This window comes from Pleurodeles waltl, chromosome 12 (genome assembly GCF_031143425.1).
Source record: "Pleurodeles waltl isolate 20211129_DDA chromosome 12, aPleWal1.hap1.20221129, whole genome shotgun sequence".
Taxonomy (NCBI): domain Eukaryota; kingdom Metazoa; phylum Chordata; class Amphibia; order Caudata; family Salamandridae; genus Pleurodeles; species Pleurodeles waltl.
In genome coordinates, this window is record NC_090451.1 from 641,229,700 (window position 1) to 641,252,676 (window position 22,977).

Consider the following 22,977-nt stretch of genomic DNA (forward strand, 5'->3'; position numbering starts at 1 on the left):
CAGAGATGAGGATCTGAATTAGACTATGCCTTGATCCGAATAAGGGTAATAGTTCAGACTTTAGCTAAGTAACATGGAGGTTAGGGAGGCACCCATACTCAAGTATGTCAGGGACAAGCACAGGTAAGGTTATGTCAAACAGAGTTTTGTAAACATTGTCTACAAAAATATTGCCCCATTGGAGTTAATAATAGAAAATCTACATCCAACATTTTAGTAAATGATATTTAGGATACAATATTTTTGTCAGAAGATACTTATTTAGACAATATTATGACATACAACCCCAATGGAAACCACAGTCATTGCCACACCAACAAGATCTATCAAAAATAGAAAGTCAGTAAAATGTTGATTTTGAGAAGCTGACAGAGCACCCAAAATTTAGAAATGGTCAAGAAAAAATAACTTTTAACAACACTGCATGCATTCCAGTAGCTGCCAAACTTTGCACCTGCTCATGGAACATGTGTGCAGTTCTCTTCCAAGACTCGGAAAAGATGCTTTTCACTCCAGCTAGTGGCACCCACTACAGTCTTTTGTAGGTGAAAATGAGGCTGGGACATGTAGAGCCTCAAAACCACCTTTGTCTCACAAAATGAAAATGAGACTTGAACCTCCATATTCTGCTTGAAACATGTCGTGGCAAATACAAAAAAGACGATGCTTGAACCCCAGTCTGGTCAACTTAAACCACTGGTTCAGCGTATAGGCCCCTGACAAGGTCTCTTAGGTAGATTACTTAAAAACACATGAGCATCTACACAGACTGCCATCAATAAAGGCGCAACTGCAACCCCAGACTAAATACACGGTCATGCTCTCTACCACACACCACCACATTACTCCATGCATTGCGCCATTGCCTCGGGCCATTATGGAAGATGAAACATACCCTCTAGCCATAGGCTAAAGTCCCACTCATTAAAATGTTTGAAGCAACTGATAACCCACTCACAAACTGGGAAAAATAATTGTATAATCTCAATAAACGCAGTAACACCAATTTGAGGGAAAAGTTATCCACAGTCGTTAGTCCTCCAAATCTATAACTCTCACAGTCCAAGTCCAGTGGCCAGACCGGAAAACTACCAACCAGCACTGCTGCATCTCTTAAGCAAGCAATCCCAACGAACCTGCCTATGATCTTCAGTCTTGCTGTACAATACAGCACATTTCCACTCAGGTTTACAGCACACCCTGGGCTCCTCTGGGCACTCAGATTTAAAGGGACCATTGACTCGACGAGGTCACAACAGAAATAAAAACCAAAGCTGATATCGTCAAAGAAAGGAACTTACAAGAACGCCCGTTATTGGTGAGTTTTAGCAACTTAGTACTGGGTAAAAAAACGTTATTTCCTCTTCACATGGTGGCCTCGTTAATTTATACCCAACATGCAACTAGGTACCTCAAATGATTATCCAGGTAAGTGACCGTTTAAGTGTGTGACAATCGTATCCATGCAACAAGGTACCTCAAAATCCTATACCAGTTAACATATCGATAAGGGGTGACAATATTATGAGGATCATGACCGAGACTGTGTGGAAACTCGTGGCAATGGTTTTTGACCCAGTGAAGCTGCAAAACATCAAATTATCAGCAATAAAACCAATAACTATATTCACAATGACGTCTACAAATTACAGCTCATTAACAAAATGAGACACTTGTCTGTGATGAAATCCTAAAAGACGAAGGGGTGGGAAAATGCTGGACCCCACTGTGGTCTGTGGGCCTGTATCAAAAGCAGAATGTGTAACACAAAACAGTAAAACATACCCTCAACATCACATCTGACCATCAATTACCTGAAAGTTTCCTTCATTTGAATCTGCCATGTCCCACAGTGAGTAGTCATTTTCCCGGTCACCATTCTGGTCAATTCGCATGTAGCCGGTCACACCTACGGAGAAAACAAAGCACAGACGATGAATATTCATCCTCGGCAACTCTGCATACGACCAGGTTTCAAACAGTTGGCAGAATGAAGGAGATTAAAAGGTTGTAAAGGGAATGAGAGGGCATAGAGAAACATGAACAGTCTCGAACCCGCTTCTCTAACAAATTGCTCGTGAGCTACGGGTTGTGCTCCAACTATCTGCAAGTAGCACTCCTTTGTGAAGCGCTCCCCTACTAAATAAGACAACTGTACTTGACTGAAATTATATGCATACCAACATTGAGTGTGTATTTGAGACAAACGTATATGTGTTTACAGCTGATGTTTGGAATAAAAACAGTGATAAATCATATGGCATTGGGGAGGCTTATAACTAATATTGTAACTTTGGTTCAGATGCATTGCAACTTTGGCTGTTATCACCGATGTACAGACATTCCAAAATGACAAAGCCTTTTTAGGGTGAAGCCTACCAGACTGTGCAGCTGTCTGGTTTGCTAACAACCTCTTGTGGGCATTCTGAAACCTCCGCTGTAAATGTGTTCCACCTATTGCTCACCATTGACTTTGTGGTTTGTAAATCGCATTTGCTTGCTTTCTATTTGCTGTCTTTATTTCTTTTAGGTTGTCCAGCTTGAGTTTGACCCTCGCATGGAGTACTGCTTATTTACTGTAGCCTTCCAAGTGCTCCCTTTTCTGTAAACAGGCCTTTAAATCTTGTTCTTATCGCGTCACATTTGCTGAGATTTCAAAGACAGATGTCAAATGTCAGACTGCTTTCCAAGGGAGCCTGGTATTTACTTTTCTTTTTCTGATTTCAGAGTGAGAGAATTTATTTGACAATCATGCGGGGTACTTGGGATGTGCTGGAACAAGACTGTAGATGTTATTTTTTCCAGAAAACAACAAAATTTAAATGTCTGTAAATTAACTGTGCAGATATTCCAGAATATATCAGAATTAAGAAAGCAGACATTAAGCACAGTTTTTTGTAAATCGGAAGTGTGGTGGAAACAAATATTTTAATACAATCAAAACAAATCAATACTCTAGTTGATGACATTTCCACACATTATCCTTTGTGTGCTGAACAGTTTATCAATAAACTGTATGTCTGTGCAAATGTAATGGTAATTTCAATTGAAAATGTGTTGTGTGTAATGGCAGTGCCCTACCACCCATGCATACTTCAGTTTACGCCACTCTACTCTGCACCACTCCACACCACTGCACTCTACTTTGCACCACTCTACTTTATGTCAATGCACTCTATGCCACAGGGCACTACTTACTCTTAGCCACTGCACTACACTACACCACTCTGCACAGCTCCAATCTACTGTGCCACTCCACTCTACACCACTCCATGCCACTTTGCTCTGTAACAATGCACTCTACGCCACTATATTCTACTCTGTACCACTCCACTCTAAGTCACTCTAATCTACTCTGCACGACTGCAGTCTACATCACTGTAATCTACACCAACCCACTCTACCCTGCACTACTTCGCTCTGCACCACTGTAGCTCTACGCTGAGAACAATCCACTCTGCACCACTCCTCTCTACGCTGCACCATTCTACTCTATGCCACTGCACTCTACTCAAAACCAATACACTCTATAGCTATCCACTCTGCAACACTCTACTCTATGCACCTATACTCTACTCTGCAACAGTACTCTATGCAACAACACTGCACTCTGCACCATTGCACCCTAGCTCTATTCTAATGTGCACCCCTGTACTGTACTCTACGCTACTCTACTCTACACCACTGCACTATACTCTTCAGCACTCCACACCACTGCATTGTCCCCTGCATCACTCTACCTCACTCTACTCAATGCCACCCTACCTTACTGCATTCCATGCTACTCCACTCTACACCACTGCACTCTACACTACTCTATTCTACTCTGTACCACGCACTCTACGCCACTGAATTCTAGGCCACTTTATTCTACTCTGCAGCACTCTATTCTACACCACTGCATACTACGGGACACTCCACTTTATGCTACTTCACTGTACTCCCCTCTCCACTATGCCACAAACTTTTAGACATGCCGCAGCAACAACGCTAACAGCATGCTCTACGACACTACTCAAAACCAATGCACTCCACACCTATCTACTCTGCACCACTATGCTCTACTCTATATTTTACCATTGCACTCTACACCACTACACGGTCCTCTACAGTGCACTCTACCTCTATTCTACTCTGCAACAGTGTACTATACATCACTGTTCACTATGCCACTGCACTCTACTCTACACCACTGCACTTTACGACACTACTGTTACACTGCACCTTCTAACACTGAACTCAATGCCGCTCTACTCCGCATCACTGTGCTCTATGCCACTGCATTCTATTCTGTACCACTCTACGCCACACATTCTATGCCACTACACTCTACATTACTCCACTCTAAACCAGTGCACTCAACTCTGCATCACGTCACTGTATTCTACTCTGCACCACTCTGCACCAATCTACCCAATGCCCTCTGCAACTCCACTCTACACCATTGCACTCTACACCGCTGCACTCTACGCCACTGCATTTTAGCCTACTGTGCACCACTCTAATCTATGGCACTACATACTATGATGCGGCACCACTCCACAACACTCTTTGCTACTGCACTCTACCCCACTCTCCTCTATACAACAAATTATTAGCCATGCTGAAGAGCAGCTACACTGCTACAACATAGCTAAAACACATTGGCAAAGCCTATAGTTCTTGCATAGTCTAGACCTATTGGCTTTGCCAATGCTTATTTACATTAATGCTGGTAACCCTGTCTGACGACCTGAGGTGATCACTGCTAGTAACCCTGCATATAGTGGGCACTGATATAATCTTATCTAATGTGGTCACTATTACGACACTAATAATGTTAATAGGTCGGGATGATTTTATTTCATAAAATTAGTTCTTATTACTAAGAAGGCTGGAGACCCCAGGTCTAGAACATACATACCTTCTATCTCATTCCTTCACACACAAAAAAAATGGAGAGAAGAGTTCTACCAAGGATTGGCCATGGAGGGGTTCGGGGGGTCCATCCTACACATTTTTCAAAGAGATGTTTGAACAAAACACTCCTTCTTCTCTCTTTCCTGGCCCTAATCCAGGTTACAGATGGATGTGCTCTGGAAAGTAGAGCCAAACGGCCCAAGAAAATAAAAGCGTAAACAAATTAAAACCTTTTCTCTACCAGGTCTAGTGTTTATGACCTGCAGTTTTGGAATACAGTTCAGGTCTGTAGTAAACTAGAGAGTTCAAGGTTTAGAATAAAGGACTGCAGCATAAAGGGTTTCACCATTTAGGACTGGCGCTCAAAAGACTGGGACATTGACAGTGAAGTCGCAAACTGGAGTTTGCACGGACTGGAACATAGAGAAGAACTCTGTAGTAAGAAACTCACTAGCTTGAGATAGATATCCAGGATAGGCACACAACTGTCCTACTACTTATATATCGTTAAACCACTTGTCTTCACTCTTAATGACATGTCTAATCTAGACACTTTTGTTAATGCCATGGCCAAGTATATATTATATATTTATATATATACAATTGTAAAATAATGTAAGCAGTTTTGCTCTGAATTGCTGGTCTCCAAGCCTTGGGTATATATAGTGCTCACACAAAAGACACAAGTTTTAAAACCAACTTGATCAGCCAACCTTTTTACATTTATGTTACTACTGAAGTCTATCTACCAATTCTCTCAAGCTCAGCTAGGCAGCTGCTTGTTCGGTTGGTTTGAATTTTATCATATGATCAATGCTAAAACTGCATGTAGTAAAATATTTATTGTGGCTGTGCCTTGTATGGGGGAGCTATGCCTTGATACTTATGTGTGGAGAACCGCTTTGGCAGCAGATTTACCAACTATTATTTTTTGCAATTGAACACATTCAGACTCAACATAAACGTGAGGCTAAGTTATATAGAAAATCTCTGTTTACCTATAAATACTTACCGTAGTAATATTTTGGTAGTCGATATTCTGCTGCGATATTTTTGTAACACAACATTTAACACTTGATATCCTGGTTCTATACTTCAAAGATCTCCTAAGAAGCTCGCCACATGAAAATTCACAGCCCTTAAAGATCTCTGGTTACAAGAGAAACTGAGGAGGATATTGATTCAACGAAAAAAGCTATTCAGGAGAAAACATTTTCAAGTGGTCTTTATTGGACTTGCTATCTGGACCACTCTCCCTACATATGTAGGAAATGAACGTCTGTGTGAGTTTATAATATATCCACACAACCCGTGACCTTAAAAACACTGACAGTTATCGTCTGTCACTGGAAGAGGGTCCTCATTGACTACTGTTGGCTGGTATTAAACTAAAATCTCCAAATTCCAGACTACTTTTGCTCCTGCAGTATTATGGATTCAGTAAATATTTCTCTGTTTTGCTCACATAAAATCTGACTTTAACAGTCATTGATAGGTAAGGTTACCCCACACTTCTAAGTTATGGTTTCAGACCTCAATTACATCGGATATTTTTTTCTCAAGATTTATAAAAATGTGTTTTCATTCCTGTTAAGTGCCCCAGTGCACCTTTCTTGGCCTGTATCAAACTATATTGAAAACTGCTAAATAAAAATAATAACAGCCAGATGGATTGTGTTGAAGAGAAAACATTCTGTGCAGGAACCCCAGTATACTCTGTGAAGAATGACTGGTCTATGCCGGAATGCAAAGTTCAGGACTGAACCGCAAGTATGGTGAGTAGGAGTTGAAAACAGAGTTTTATTCTTTAAAAAAAAGTTATCCATTGAAGGGCGGTCCGCGCACATGGACCACACCTAAATTGATACCTTGGAACTCAAAAGGTAGCATAGTGTGTCACAGAATATAATCTCTCTTCACACAGTCAGTATCACACGGCGATTCGCTGGTGTGATGAAAACTCGTGCATGGAGTGGGTTTCCAAGGGTTTACAGCTCATCTTTTGAGACTCTGCACAGCTTGTGATTGATAAGGGCGTTTACACCTCTTCAGGACATTGGCAACAGCCTCAGAAGCTTTTGTTTTTTTAAATGTATTTACTTATTTTTTGGGTGGGTGGAGGCAGGCAGCATACAAGGTTTAAGTGATTGTTCCGCAGCGCTTTGCGAAAAAGCTCCTCCAAGGCAAGGTTTCCTCATCAGACTAACATTTTATAGACGATCGTAAGTCTGTGAACTGGACAGTATCTCAAGCGTACCATGGCAGGATTGTAGATTCAGTCTACATGATGAGAGCGGATGAAAGAGAGAGAAGCTGTACAACATATGTCTGTATGAGAGAGACCAGAGGGGGGAATTTAAGAACAAAGTTAATGAGAAAGAAGCAGGGACTGGAGAATAAAGACAGCTTGCAAGAGAGAACAAAGACAGCTGGCAAGAGCTAAATCAGAAACTGAAGAACACCCTACAGCCGGAAACCATGTGACCGTTACGTTACACGGTTTGTAGAGCGCATGGATATCCTTGGGTTTCCCAGCACTAATGGACCCTAACCACAGAAAGTACACAGGAGGAAAAAGACCAGATCTAAAACAACCATGTTTTCAAAGCCTTCCGAAACTCAAGTTCATGATTCATCAGCCGAAGTTTAAGGGGCAACAGATTCCAGAGTCTGACTCTTAAGAACGCCAGTGTAGACCCACCCCATCTTACTTTCTTTATTTTAGGTGTAGTTGCTAAAGGTATTGTGGCGGATCTCAAATCTCTGTTCGTCTTTTAAAAAGTGGCCAAATTCTTAAGGAGCGGGGGTCCTCTGTCATACAAAGATCTATGTATATGGCAGAGGGCCTTGAATTTGATCCGCTGCTCTACCGGCAACCAGAGCAAGGAGGCTAACCCAGCTTGCACGGATGACCGTCTCGGGATGTTCAGCAGTAAACGAGCTGCAGCATTTTGTACTCTTTGTAATTTCTTCTTGACATAAGCTGGGGAGCCTAAGAAGAGGCCATTCCCATAATCTAACCTTGATAGGATGACGGCCTGTACAATAAGTCTTCTTGCCAATGCCGGGAGGATGGCAAAGACCTTCCTAAGAAGTCTAAGTAAGCTGAAGCAAGTTGTTGATATGTGCCTAGCATGAATGTCTAACGTCAAGAGGGGATCCAAGCTAATCCCCAAACTCTTAATCTGCTTTTTGGGAGGCGGGAACTCACTAAGTGCCAGAGGACAACTGCGAAGGTTTCCAGGTCTAGGTTCCGGCCCCAAAATCATCAATTCAGTTTTCTCCTCATTTAGTTGCAATTTACTCTGGGTCATCCAGCTAGAGACCGCTTGCATGCACGTGGATAATGCGACTCATTCCGCGGTCTCATTAGTAGAAAAAGAAACCACCAGTTGGGTGTCATTAGCACAGGACACCAAAGCTAGACCAAATGATTCTACCAGGGTAGCCAGCGGGGCCATTTAAATGTTAAACAGTGTCGGACTCAGGGCAGAGCCCTGAGGTACACTGCACCTACACTGTAGTTTGTCTGACAGAAAAGATCAGTCAAGGACCTGAAAGGATCTGTCCTGTACGAAGGATATAAACCAAGCCAACGCCTGATCCCTAATTCCAAAATTCTTCCTTCTCTGGATCAGAACTTGGTGGTCTACAGTGTCAAATGCTGCACTCAGGTCCAGCATAATGATCACTGTAGTATGACCCTGGTCAACCCGCTTCCTGGCTTCTTCCATAACCGCAATTAATGCAGTTTCCTGTACTATGACCCGCTCTGAAACCCATCTGAGTGGGATGGAGCAGCATATTCTCTTCCAAAAAGGTGGAAAGTTGTACATTGATATATTTATCCAAAATCTTGGCTGGGGTAGGCAGTAGGGAGATCGGTCTAAAATTCTTCAACACTGTAGGGTCAAGAGTGGATTTTGTTTTTAGTAGCGGCTTCACTATAGCATGCTTCCATAGGCTATGTACTAGTCCTTTGGCTAGTGAATCATTAAGTAGTTCTGTAAGCTCAGGTATTATAGCTTCCGCCCCTTGAACAAGTATGCACGGAAAAGCCGGGTCCAAGGGGGATCCAGATTTAAGGGCACTCAAGAAAGCGAATACATGAGCCTGCGACAAAGGGGTAAAATGAGAGAGGCAGGCTACAATGTCAGCAGTAGGATTCTCCTCCTCCTCAAGAGAAGGACTATAATCCCCAAAGGTAGCATAGATGTCCAAAATTTTTGGGTGGAAAAAATTAGCTAACGTGTTACTATATTCTAAGGAGGCTTCCTTGGGGTTGTCCTCCACAGGAGTTTGAAGGATATTCTTTAGGACTTGGAAAACTACTTTAGGAGACCCTGCTGCCTCTTCAATTTTCTGCTGATAAAAAACACTTTGTGCCACCTTAATCCCAGAGTGATATCTCCTCATAGCCCCTTTGTATGCTTCCCTGTCTGTTGGATCATAATTTTTTCTCCAAGTCCTTTCTAGTTTTTTTACATCCTTTCTTTAGGAGAAGTAGTTGGGGTGCAAACCATGGAGCGCTAGCCTACCTACGCGGGCCGAATTGTTTCCTCCAGGGAAGAATTTTGTCCAGGCTATCAGTAATCCAGTCATTGAAGGCCGCAGCTTCGGGTTCCCCCTTGTCTATGAACCAAGACTTAAGGGAAACCAAGGTAGCTAAAAAGTTATCTCTATTCAGTTTACTCCATGATCTCCCAACCTGTACAGAAGGCTTGGGCCCCTTTTCCACTGTGTCCGTAACTAATTCAAAAGGAATTAGAAAATGGTCGGACCAAGCCAGTGGAATAGGGGACATACATGTCAAGGCAGGTGTATTGCTAAAGACTAAATCAATAGTATGACCCCTTTCATGGGTAGGACCCTTAACAAGTTGGGTCAAACCCAATGCCTCCATGCCACCAAGTAGACGTCTTGAGCCTGATTGTTCAAAAGTCTCAGCATAAATATTAAAATCTCCAAAAATAGTAAAACTAGGTCTAGAGCATATAAAATCTGCGGTGCAATCTAAAAGAGAATCTAGAAACTTCTCAGAGGGGCCTGGGAGGCAATATAATAAAATCCCTGAAATGGTTTAACGGGGGTTAAGAGCAAAAGAGAAGAACATGCCTTCCCCTTCCACTAACTGAAGGGGCTGGTCGGTAAGGTTAAGGAATTCCCTGTAAATTACTGCAATCCCCCTCCTCTGGCCATCCCTCTGTCTAATTTGGCAATTAGATATCCTGTAGGCAATGCCAGGTTAATGTCAGGGTCCAAACTTTCATTCAGCCATGTTTCAGTTAGAAACAAGGCTGTGGGAGAGGCCTCAGTAATAAATTAATGTCCAGTTTATGGGCGGCCAATGATCGGCAGTTTGTGTAAAGAAAGGAGGTGCGAGGTTTACACCCCACATCCACACAGACCCCACTGGGATCAGATGTTCAATGGCAGGCAGGGCCAGTGTCCTCAGTAAGCTGAGGACACTGCTGTAAGAAAGCAAAAGAGTGTAAAACATCATTAAAAGAAACCGTGTTTGAACATGCCCTCCTATGGACAAAATAGACGCACTACATTAGGGGAATAAAACTGGTCTAGCATACTGCCTTTTTATCTCAGGCCGTGAAAAGGAGGGTGGCGGAACTGAAACTGTCCAATGACACCTTAACACACTGAGATGATCTGATCCTCAAGCAAATTAAAGAGTTCTATGTGTCCCTCTCTGCTGCCGATGATCTTTATCTCGATGGTCTGGGGGCTTACTTGGACTCCGTCCCTCTGCCTCAGATCTCACAGGGGACTAGTGCCAATTTAGATAAGGACATTACCCCTATTGAAGTGCTCCTGGCCATCTAGCGCCGCCGAGCAGGGAAGGCACCGGGTGCTGATGGTTTGGGGTGAAATTTTACAAAGCTTTTGGAATCCAATTGGATCCCTTGCTGGCTAGGCTGTATAATGCCCTGGGCGCTGCTAGCTCCCTCCCCCCTTCGATGCAACTGGGCTCAATAACGATCATAACCAAGGCTGGGAAAGACCCACAGCTGTGTTCCTCCTATCGTCCCATCATGTTGCTAAATGTAGACGCTAAGATCTTCATGTACCTATTGACCCAGAGGGTGGGTCTGTACATGCAGCACTTAGAGGACCCAGACGAGACCGGGTTCATCCCTGAAAGATCGTGTGCTGATAATACTAAGCGTCTTTACTATTTATTGGACAAAATTCACCGCTCACAAATGCCGGCTACACTCTTTTCTATAGATGCAGAGAAAGCCTTTAACTGTGTGCACTGGCTGTATCTATGTGTAGTCTTGGGGCACTGTGGCCTGGGTCCTAGGTTTGTAACTGGATAAGTTGTAACTATGAAGCGCCCAGAGCTGTTCTAAGTGTGAATGGAAACCTTTCACAGCAGTTCCCTTTCTCTACGGGCACACAACGAGTTTGCCCACTTTCGACCTTATTGTTTGGCTTATATATTGAACCTTTTGCTGAACGCATAAGAAGACATCTCTGCATAACAGGCATTCCTATGGGTGGTAGAACACATAAGTTGGCCCTATAAACGGACGATGTGCTCCTTCACTTGTCCCAAACTACAGACTTCACTCCTGGCAGTCATGCAATAGTTGGCAGCCATTAGTGAAGTCTCTGGCTTCAAACACAAATTATCCATTTTGAATCTTACTCTACCAGAGGCAGACAGGGCCCCCTGGAGGCATCCTGCCTTTCTCCTGGTCCACGAACAGGATTAGATATCTGGGTCTGCAGATCCTCCCCACCTTAGGAGCTGTAGTAGAATACAACTATAACGCATTATTGCAGACCGACCCAGCAGATTTGGCAGGATGGAAGACGTATGGCCTCTTTTGGCTGTGACGTTTGTCCGCGGTCAAGATGATGATCTTGCCGAAGGTGCTCTATGCAGACTTTACCCCTGCAAACGCCCTCTAGCGTACTGGAAAAATACAAACATACATCTGGGACTATATATATGGACTGGCAAGAAAGCCAGAATGGGGAAAACCCAAGCATACCCGACACAGGCCGAAAGGGGGACTGGGAATTCTACACTTGTTGAGTTATTACCACGCAGCCCAATTACACTACATGGTAGAATGGTCACAGACATACACCGAGAAGCATTGGTGCTTTATTGACCAAGCCTGGCCGGAGTACATATTTAGAAGATCCCATGGCTGCCAAAGAAACACCGTCCACTAGGTGTCTATATCTCCCCTATTTTGTGAGTGACATTAAGGTCCTGGGATAGAGTTTGGGTGAGGAAGGGACTATCTACCCTGGTCTCTCCACAGGCCCCATTCACTGGAAATCCAGATTTCCTCCCTGCACAGAGCGAAACTTCATTTGCGGTTTGGCGAGACGCAAACTGCAAAAGAACTGGTGACCTCTTTGATGCAGATGGGTTTATGGACTTTGCCCAGATACAGGAGGGCTATAATCTTCCAAACACAGCACACTGTCCATACTTAGAGGTCCGCCACTGGGTGACATCCCCATTGATACGAACTCGGGCGAGCAGACCCCTCATGCCATTTGAAAGATTGTTGCTCACGCGCACATTCCTCAGACACCAGCCAGGCGAAGATGGGAGCTGGAGTGCAGTCACTCATTTACGGTTAGGGAGCGGCAGGATATTCTACATCGAGCATGGGCCACCGCCCAAAATATGACTTCTAAAGAGATGTTTCTAAAGATAGCCCATTATTGGTACAACACACCAGTGAGGGTTGATCGGTGGAGGACACAGCGACGGTAGGTGTTGGCGTAACTGTGGCCAGGACAGCATGCTTACTCACTTGCTGTGGCATTGCCCCAAAATGTACTCCTTTTGGGAAATAGTCTTGCATGCTTGTAGACTAAATATACAACACCGCTATACCAAGACTCCCTAGCTATGCGTTATTGGGACTCATTAATCCACAGACATAGCTCCGCTCCCTTAGAGGATGCGCTACCACACTAGCCCTAGGGGCAGCTAAGCAACTGCTACTTTCACACTGGGGCTCAGAGGCAATACCCACACACACTGACTGGCTACATAAATTACGGAACATACTGGGGATGGAAAAATTGACAGCGGCTATGGCAGCCCTGCTGCCCTTATTCGATAAAATGTGGGGCCTGTGTATCCGATATCTATCAGAAAGGTTTAGGGAACTGACATGTCCGCTGTACCTTTGTATTCTCCGACTGACCACATCTGAAATTTATAGAACATAGGGAGGTTAGATTGTTGAGACAATGGAGAAGTGGTCCCCGCACTGCAAGCCTAATTTGCTACTTACCCACTGGACTTTACATAAGAATGGTCATCACCATAACTGTTCTCCCCACCCACTTCCTATTCCCCCTTTTTCCCATTTGATATGATCGAAGCTCCCCACCGGCCATTGGATGTAGGTGGGAAATGTTGTACTGTTCCTTGGTTGTCTTATATTATAAAATAAAAGAGATCTTAAACATAAAAAAAGAGTGTTTGAGGTGTCCCAGAACACGACAATAGGAAAAGGAGAGTGAGAGAGATGGAGCTAATTACGCCTTCTATGGAAAAAGAAGAAAACTGGAAGTTGAGAGCAGTGTCTAAAGGCAGGAGAGAGTTTGAAACTGAGAATATCCTCTTCCAGAAAGGCAGGTGAACTGGGTGCACCTTTTGTAGTTGGACAGCAGGGTCTTCAAACGAGTCTGGAGCCAATGTTATAGGAGGTTAAGTCCTTTATTACATTTTAGGCCCTTCTACAATAGCAATTAGGTATTGTTAGAGCCCCGTCCACCCTCCTCTATCCCTCTCTCCTAGCTTCCACTGCGGACCACACATACCAACAATCTATTATATCATTCACTTTCAGCATTACAAACACCATCTCAGACATACATGGAATGGGAACATGCTGGCTAATACAGCACCCTCTATAGAAAGTGTGAGAGGAAAGAGGGAGATATACATGGGAAGCAGAGGTCACTCTGTATAGAAAGATAGGAAGTTAGAAGCACTCCCAACAAGAAGAAGGAAGCTGAGTAACTAGCCTTAAAGAAGAGATCGAGAGAGACAGAGAAAAGATGCAGGACTCTGATATCGGCCTCCGTGGAAAGACAGGAAGGAAACTAGGTACAACCACTTTGGAAGATAGTGAATTAGGAAGATAGGAACTATGTAATATGAACGAGGAAGCTGGGAACATCATGTTCATAAGTTGAACAAGACAAGAATTTGGGCACATATGCTCAAAGAATTGGGCAGTTTAGTTCTTCCTTGTACAAAAATACAGTCAGGAAGCTGAATATAACCCCACAAGAAGAGAAATAATGAAATCTAAGGACGAGGGAGCTAAAGAGTTATACTTCTACAAAAAGATAGAATCAAATCAAAAACATTTATAAAGCGCGCTACTCACCCGTGAGGGTCTCATGGCGCTAGGGAGAGGGGGTTACTGCTGCTCGAACAGCCAGGTTTTGAGCTGCCTCCGGAATGCAGGGTGGTCCTGGGTGGTCCTGAGGTTGGCGGGGAGGGAGTTCCATGTCTTGGCTGCCAGGTAGGAGAAGGATTTCCCACCTGCTGTGGTGCGGCGGATGCAAGGGACGGCGGCGAGTGCGAGGTTGGTGGAGCGAAGTTGACGGGTGGGCGTGTAGAAACTGAGGCGACGGTTGAAGTAATCGGGTCCCTTGTTGTGGAGGGCTTTGTGTGTGTGGGTGAGGAGCCGGAAGGTGATCCTTTTGTTGACGGGAAGCCAGTGCAGGTGTCTCAGGTGGGCGGAGATGTGGCTGTTGCGAGATATGTCGAGGACGAGGCGGGCGGAGGCGTTTTGTATTCGCTGCAGACGTTTCTGGAGTTTAGCTGTGGTTTCTGCGTATAGGGTGTTTCCGTAGTCCAGGCGGCTTGTGACGAGGGCCTGGGTCACAGTTTTTCTGGTGTCAGCGGGGATCCAGCGGAAGATCTAACGGAGCATGCGGAGAGTGAGGAAGCAGGAAGATGATACGGCGTTGACTTGTTTGGTCATGGTGAGAAGCGGGTCCAGGATGAATCCGAGGTTGCGTGCGTGGTCAGAGGGGGTTGGTGCGGTGCCTAGGGCCATGGGCCACCAAGAGTCGTCCCAGGCGGACAGGGTGTTTCCGAGGATGAGGACTTCCGTTTTTTCTGAGTTCAGTTTCAGACGGCTGAGTTTCATCCATTCTGCGACGTCTTTCTTTCCATCTTGTAGGTTGGTTTTGGCGCCAGTGGGGTCCTTGGTGAGGGAAAGTATCAGCTGAGTGTCGTCGGCGTAGGAGCTGATGATGATGTTGTGTTTGCGTACGATGTCGGCGAGGGGGCTCATGTAGACATTGAAGAGAGTCGGTCTGAGCGAGGAGCCTTGGGGGCGCCGCAGATGATCTCAGTGGGGTCCGAGCGGAATGGAGGGAGGTAGACTCTTTGGGAGCGGTTGGAGAGGAAAGAGGGGATCCAGTCCAGGGCCAGTCCTTGGATACCGGTGGAGCGCAGGCGGGATGTTAGGGTTCGGTGGCAGACGGTGTCGAAGGCAGCCGAGAGGTCGAGGAGGATGAGGGCGACTGTTTCTCCGTTGTCCATCAGAGTTCTGATGTTGTCTGTGACTGAGATGAGGGCTGTTTCTGTGCTGTGATTGGCTCGGAATCCGGACTGAGAGGGGTCGAGTAGGTTGTTGTCTTCAAGGAAGTTGGTCAGTTGCTTGTTGACGGTCTTCTCAATGATTTTGTCAGGGAAGGGGAGGAGCGAGATGGGGCGGAAGTTCTTCAGGTCGCTGGGGTCTGCCGTAGGTTTCTTCAGTAGGGCGTTGACTTCCGTGTGTTTCCAGCTCTCGGGGAAGGTGGCAGAAGCAAACGAGCTGTTGATGATGGTCTGGAGATGCGGGGCGATGATGTTGTCAGCTTTGCTGAAGATGAAGTGTGGGCAGGGGTCCGAGGGGGCACCGGAGTGGATGGAGTTCATGGTAGCTTTGGTCTCCTCCGCGCTGATGTGAGTCCAGGCGTTGAGGGTGATGGCTGGGTTTGTAGGTTCTGTGGTGGTTGGCTGGGTCTGGTGTCCAAAGCTGTCGTGTAGGTCGGTGATCTTACGATGGAAGAAGGTAGCGAGGGAGTTGCAGAGGTCTTGTGATGGCGTGATGGAGTTTGAGTTGGCGTTAGAATTGGAGAGCTCTTTGACGATGTTGAAGAGTTCATTGCTGTTGTGAGTGTTCTTGTCCAGTCTGTCTGTGAAGGAAGTTCTTTTGGTGGCGTGGATCAGCTGATTGTGTTCGCGGGTGGCGTTTTTGAGGGCAGACATGTTTTCTGCGGTGTGGTCCTTGCGCCAGGCTTTCTCGAGGGTACGGCAGGTTTTTTTTGATTCTTTGAGGGTGTCTGTGAACCATTGAGGTTTCCTGGTGCTGGTCTGTCTTGGGAGGCGTCTGAGGGGTGCGAGGTTGTCCGCGCAGTTGGTGATCCAATGAGTGAGGCTGAGGGCTGCGTCGCTGGGGTCGGTGGAGAAGGTGGGTTGGTTGTCGCTGAGAGTGGAGAGAAGCTGTTCCGTTGGGATTTTGTTCCAATGTCTGCGTGGGATGGGTTGTGTGCGGAGGTGGAGAGTCCTGCGTCTGAAGGTGAAGTGGACACATCTGTGGTCGGTCCAGTGTATTACGGAGGAGTGGCTGAAGGATACGTGGTTGCTGGCGGAGAAGATGGGGTCGAGCGTGTGTCCGGCGATGTGGGTGGGGGTGTTCACCAGTTGCTTGAGACCGAGGTTGGCGAGGTTGTCGAGCAGGGTGGTGGTGTTGGGGTCGTTGTTCTGCTCCAGGTGGAAGTTGAGGTCACCGAGGAGGATGTAGTCCGGCGAGGCAAGGGCGTGCGGGGAGATGAAGTCGGCGATGGATTCGCTGAAGAGGGCGCGTGATCCAGGGGGTCTGTAGATGAGAGTTCCTCTGAGGGTGGTCCTGGGGTCGGTGTGGATCTGGAAGTGCATGTGTTTTGCGGCGAGGGGGGTGTCTTCCGCGGAGGTGGTGACGTTGATGAAGTCCTTGAAAACAATGGCGTTTTCTCCACCGACTTGGTTGGTGCGGTCTCTCCTGGTGATCTTGTAGCCGTCGGGGATGGCTATGGCGATGTCAGGGGACGAGGAGGCGTTCATCCAGGTCTCAGTGATGAAGGCGACGTCCGGTGGAGTCCAGGAGGTCCCATAGTTCAATGGCGTGCTTGTGGACGGAGCGTGCGTTGATGAGGATCCATTTGAGGTGGTTATTGGCGCGTGGGCTGGCGGGCGGGGTGCAGTCCCGGTGGAAGGTGTGTTTGCAGGTGAGGCATGCAAAGGGTCCATGGGTGCGTTTAGGGTTGGCTTGGAAGCAGGTTCTGGAGCGTCCCGGGTTGAGAGCGTAGGGGGAGGTGGGGTCGTAGCAGTGCTGCGGGGTTTGGGAGTGCTGGGGGCCAGGGGTCGTGGCGCTGTGCGCGGTCCAGGCGCGGACGGGCGCAGACGGGCTTGCCTTCGGCGCAGCCGCACAGCGGCCCCCATAAGAGGGAGGAGGGGGGGTCAGCTGGGGGCAGGAGGGGGGGCGACGAATGGGAGCGGGGAGGCGGGCCGAGCGGGAGGTGGCGGCGGGAAAGCAGAGGGCGGGGGGGTCAGGTAGAGGGGAAGGGAAAAAAAGAAGATAGGGAAGGGGGGATTAGAGAGAATGAGAGGAGTCAGGAAGATGAAGAGAGGAGTAGAAGAGGAAGGAGAGAAGTCAAGAAGAAGAAGAGAGGAGTAGAAGAGGAAGGAGAGAAGAGTCAAGAAGAAGAGGAGAGACCAGAGAAGAGGAGGAGAGGAGGAGAGAAGAGTCAGGAAGAAGAGGAGAGACCAGAGAAGAGGAGGAGAGGAGAGTCAAGAATAAGAGGAGAGACCAGAGAAGAGGAGGAGAGAAGAGTCAGGAAGAAGAGGAGAGACAGGAGAAGTGGAGGAGAGGAGAGTCAAGAAGAAGAGGAGAGACCAGAGAAGCAGAGGAGGGAAGAGTCCAGAAGATGAGGAGAAGGCCACAGAAGAAGAAAATGAACATGCAGAGAAGAGTACAGAAGAAGAAAAGAACACGCAGGACGGGGTGCAGAGGAGGAGAAGAGCACAGAAGAACACGGAAGAAGAAAGAAAACGCAGTACGGGGTGCAGAGGAGGAGAAGAGCACAGAAGAAGAAAGAACACGCAGGACGGGGTGCAGAGGAGAAATGAAGAACACAGATGAAGAGCAAAGCAGGAAGAGAACGCGGTGAGGAAGAGGAGAAATGAAGAACACAGATGAAGAGCAAAGCAGGAAGAGAACGCGGTGAGGAAGAGGAGAAATGAAGAACACAGATGAAGAGCAAAGCAGGAAGAGAACTCGGTGAGGAAGAGGAGAGGGGCACAGAGGAAGAGCAGAACACGCAGCAAGTGGGCTGCAGAAGAGGAGCAGAGAGCGGAGGAAGATGGCTACCAGAAGGAGGAGCAGAAAGCGAAGGGAAATGGACAGCAGAGGTGCGGAGAAAGGTTGGAGGAGAGAGCGGAAGGCAGAAGACAGAAGACAGAAGTTCAGGGAAAGAGAGGTGAGTAGCGTGGGGCTGGGCGGGGGGAGTACTTACGGTTTTAGCTGGTCTTGCTGGGAGGTGTCAGGAGCCTGGGAAGGTGGAGCTGCAGCGGCAGGGGAAGTGACCTACCCTAGGATAAAGCCAGCAAGAGCCAAAGAGAGAAAAATAGCGATAGAGATCCACCTAAACTGAAAGACAATGAGAGAGAGAAACAGGGATAGCCAGAGAAAAAGAGCAAGATAGAGATACAGAAATAGATAAAGAAACAGACAGAAAGAGGCAGAGGGATCCATTTGCAGGAGGAGAGAGAGAGATAGTAAAAACTCGGGAACACCTTATTCAGAAAAAGAAGCAAGCCGACCACTCAGCAGGGAACGAGTAGGACAGAAAAAGAAAATGTGGGTGTATGCTTTATAGAAAGCGAGACACCGTCTTTGAGGATCCAAAGACAGTCGGAGCATCACTGCACAAAGATCTTCAAAAGCATTTGTCTTATTCGGAAACTATCATTTAAAATGAACCTTCTCATTAAGGAGCCATAAACCATGTACTGCATTTAACCCGAAGGTACACTAACCAATCTCCTTGTTCCCTTCACAGAATATTTGACGCCGTCCCTTCAAAAAGATATCTTAAACAGAGGATCCGCGCAATTAAAGATGTCATTTTCGTGATAAGAGTATTATCTTTCCATCTCTGAAAACATCAAAGCAAGGCCACAGCTCTCACTAAATATGCATGAACATGGGAATGACATTTTAAGATAAAGGAACCGAAATGCGGATACGGAACCTGAACCGAATAATGAACGTCTGCATGAATTACAAGCCTCCAAAGTCGTAAACGAGTTATTTGGAAGTCAAGCGACAGTTCTGAAGGTCGGGTGGTTTATGACTGTGCGTAGGTTTCCACATATCCGTAGTTGAGGGTATGTATCTCTTATCTCTGTTATACTTCTGTGGCGCTCGCTACAAGAAGCCTCGTTAACTGTGACATCTGCAGTGGCGTAACAAAACTTGAAGGGGTCCCCCTGGAAAAGACCTTGAGGGGTCCCACCCCCCTGGACCCAATGAGGGGTCTGCCGCTAGTTCACAGCATACTGTGCTGAGGGGGCTGACATCGCCCCACCCCGAACCGTGGGGCTGCGGGGGTCTTTGTTACGACACTGGGCATATACAATAACTAACAGCTGTTGTTACCACATATATCACAATTATTAATTTTGTTCTAAACATCAGCAGATCAGACCTGCCCATACCGATCAGATATTTACCAGAACCTGCACGGTATGGTACGGTAAGCGCCAACATTCCCAGGTTACTCCCTCCTATTCCCAGCGGGATGGAATTTTATCAGGCGCGATAAATATCACACCAATTGCTGGGCCACACTCATAATGAGGGCCTTAAGCTGTGGCGGGCATTCAGCGGGAAAGGGTTCCATCTTCCCCAAAACAACTGAACAGCTACTGCCATCTCAGAACACTCATAACATCTTAGGCCTCAACTATCAGTGCCTTTGAGGGACAGATGCTATTTAGCGCATCTGTTAAATACCGATTCCCTGGAGCTCAAGATTTAACAGGTGCGAGAAGCAGCAGTTTGAGGAATTTTCCCAATTGCACGTGGATTTTGGTCCCATCGCCAAAATCCGCACTTCCCGGGATTTATCTGCCTTTTCATCTGGTAAATATTAGCAGCCCTGACCTGCCTATATTTACCGACGAAAACTGAGGTACTGGAAACATTCTAACCACCTATACTGGCGATACCCCAGTACGTAGAAGTTTGCATGGTATTGCAATGCCACAGGGCACTCCTTATCGAGAGAACAGCACCAGCAGCTTGAGGAGAGCTTTATTTCAACCACCTCGTGGATCACCAACGTTTCAATATATCCTCTAGTGTGCCAACTAGCCGGAGTTGTGTCAGTGACTGCAAGTGGTGGACTTGAGCATTCATTTTAACTGACCAGGATTTTTTTTTTACCATCATCAGACCTCAACCCAAAAGAGGAGACAAATGCAGCAGAGGGAAAAAGAAGGAGTACGAGAAAGATGAAAAAATAGTGATGAAGGGAAAAAGCTGAGATGAAAAGGAACCTGCAAGAGTGAAATAAAGGGATAAGAATTGTAAGGGTGTAAGGTGGTGGAGACAGAAGCATGAGGCAGAGCCGGTGGTGGGCTCCAAAGAGGAGCTTTGAGGCCCTTCATTTTATTTTTTAACAAATTAGGCACAGAGTACATGTTGCTACTTGTGCACCTTTGAGGGATGCTGGCTCTCTTATGGCTCATGTGATCGCGAGCAATATATTGTTTGCTGACTTTGGAAACCGGAGACCTGTGACTACAATTTTAAAGGTGACTGAAATGTAATGAATTTGTAATCCCCAAATGATGCAACAGTCTTGGCTCATCCCCCTGCACCCCCATGAATACGCAATGCTTCGCTGTTACCCAGCTAGGGCTGCAGTAGAAAAATGCATACATCCATGGTACCTAGAGTTTTCTATGATTTGACAGGCCCTTTTAGGCAGCTGTGGGAGATGGGCATGGGAATATCTGCTTTGCATACATAGCAATACAAAATGGTTTGCACACATATTGTAGGGGATCCTTTTTCTGAATGGAAAGCACACAAAAAAGAATGTGGAATCGGGATGGCAATAATGTATAAGTTATGCACTTGACAACACAGAAAATGTCATAGGGTATCATTTACATAGTAGGAGATGGGCATGTTAGTGGGTGCTTTACACACAGGGCAATGTGAACGCTTTCGTGGCAATTAGACTTTACATACAGGGCAATTTGGGAATGCCATGCTAATGTTTTTTTCTTACAGGGGCATCGAGGAAACTGTCACAGCAGTGTTTGGTATACAAGCATGCTACTGTAACCCATAACCACAAGAATAAAGCTTATTGAGGATAATATTGACCTTCATCTGTTAAACATCCTCTGCAAACGTCCTGGTGGCTTCTGTAGCATTTAGTAAACGGACGTTTTTTTTTTTTTTGCAATGTATATTTTGATTCTGTTTTCTTTATTTCGAGTACAGTTCCTCATAGAAAGATGCAGCGTTTGCTGCTGTGGAGAAATAGTTCTCCTGGATGCTATGGCAGGTTCCGAAGTCTGGAAAATTTCACAAATTCTCATTCAGAGCTGCCGTTAAACATATGGCATTTTCTAAATTATTCTTCAATGTAGACATTTTAATTAAGGGGCAGTTCGCTAGCTACTTTTGCTTGCCTGCCTCTGTGTGTTGCAAGTAGAACAGTTTTTGCCAGAGAACCTTCTGGTTCCCTGTCTAACATTTTCAGAAGGCAACTTGAGCCTAAATCCTTAAATTAACTTATGAAGCTGTTCATATTCTGCCAACACTGAATATTAACGCCTTCACATCTTAACCCCGGTCTGCACAATGGTTTTCAGCTTCCTTCGTAATATTGTGACCAGACTATGCCAATGCCCATTATTCCTAACTATCCAAATATCCTTGATCCACTTTGGGGTTGACTGCATAAATGTATGTCTGAAAAACGATATGACAGTGGTTCCCAACCTGTGGTCCGGGGACCCCTGGGGGTCCGCAAAGCCTCTTCAGGGGGTCCGCGACAGCTTAGAAAATTAAATAATATTAACAGATTAGGTCCCCAGCTTTCAGTAATGACTTAGTGGGGGTCCCCGGGTTCCAAAAAAGATTCAGTGAGGGTCCCCGAGTTCCAGTTATGCTAAAATGGGGGTCCACAGAAGTGAAAAGTTTGGGAACCACTGCGATATGACATTTCCTTTCCTTAGGCACCATGAAACTAGCAGTTTTAAAATAAGAATTAACAATACAAACAGTTCCAACCTTGGCAAACCTACAATGCATTTTATTTATTTTGCAAACATATGCAAAGGTGTAAAGCAGTGGTTCCCCACTTTTTGACTCCTGTGGACCACCACTTTATCAATACTGGAACCCGTAGGCACTGCAAACAAATTCAAAAAAATGAAATGATCGCAGGCCTACCTTCCCTGGTACTAAAGTGGACTGCTTTTTAGGTGGATGTGAACATATTTAAGAGTAAAATGTGAAAAAGACAATAGCCAAAGAGGCTGACCAATCGTCCCACGAAGAACTCTGCACAAGGCAGAAGCAACAGGTGAATGACACCTGAACAGACCAATGGATGAAGAAGTCTGACCAAATGTTTCACCACACGGTCAAACAGTTGACAGACGAACACAAGTTCCTGCCACCTGGTTGCCTGTCCACGCTGAGTGGGAAATCCAGCTACAAGGGTGGGCAGATAGAAAACTATGCTTCCCAGACGAATTTGTGTAGCTTTTTACTTTTGTTCAAGTACACAGTTCCCTGAATTCGCCTGGGTTCGCAAACGTGAATACATCTGTGTTGAATCCTACAAAATGTTTTAATACAAAATGTCCAACAGGCAACATCAGGCAGTGATACGACCTTTTCCTCGCCCAGAGACTACCAAGCGTCTACAGTAGTTGCTACTTGTTACCCCCCATCTCGACACGCCTCCTAAGGGATTTGCCTTTCTCTTGAGGCGCCACCTCTC

The 22,977-nt window shown here is 46.0% G+C and overlaps 1 protein-coding gene across 1 annotated transcript in view; it reads right to left on the bottom strand.

Moving 5' to 3' along the window:
• NPR1 (natriuretic peptide receptor 1) overlaps positions 1-22,977 on the bottom strand; it is an 806,130-nt gene that overhangs the window by 429,956 nt on the left and 353,197 nt on the right. Inside the window, exon 5 of the mRNA XM_069218195.1 lies at positions 1,815-1,909. Within this exon, the coding sequence (XP_069074296.1) occupies positions 1,815-1,909 (95 nt within the window). The remainder of the gene's footprint in view (positions 1-1,814; positions 1,910-22,977) is intronic.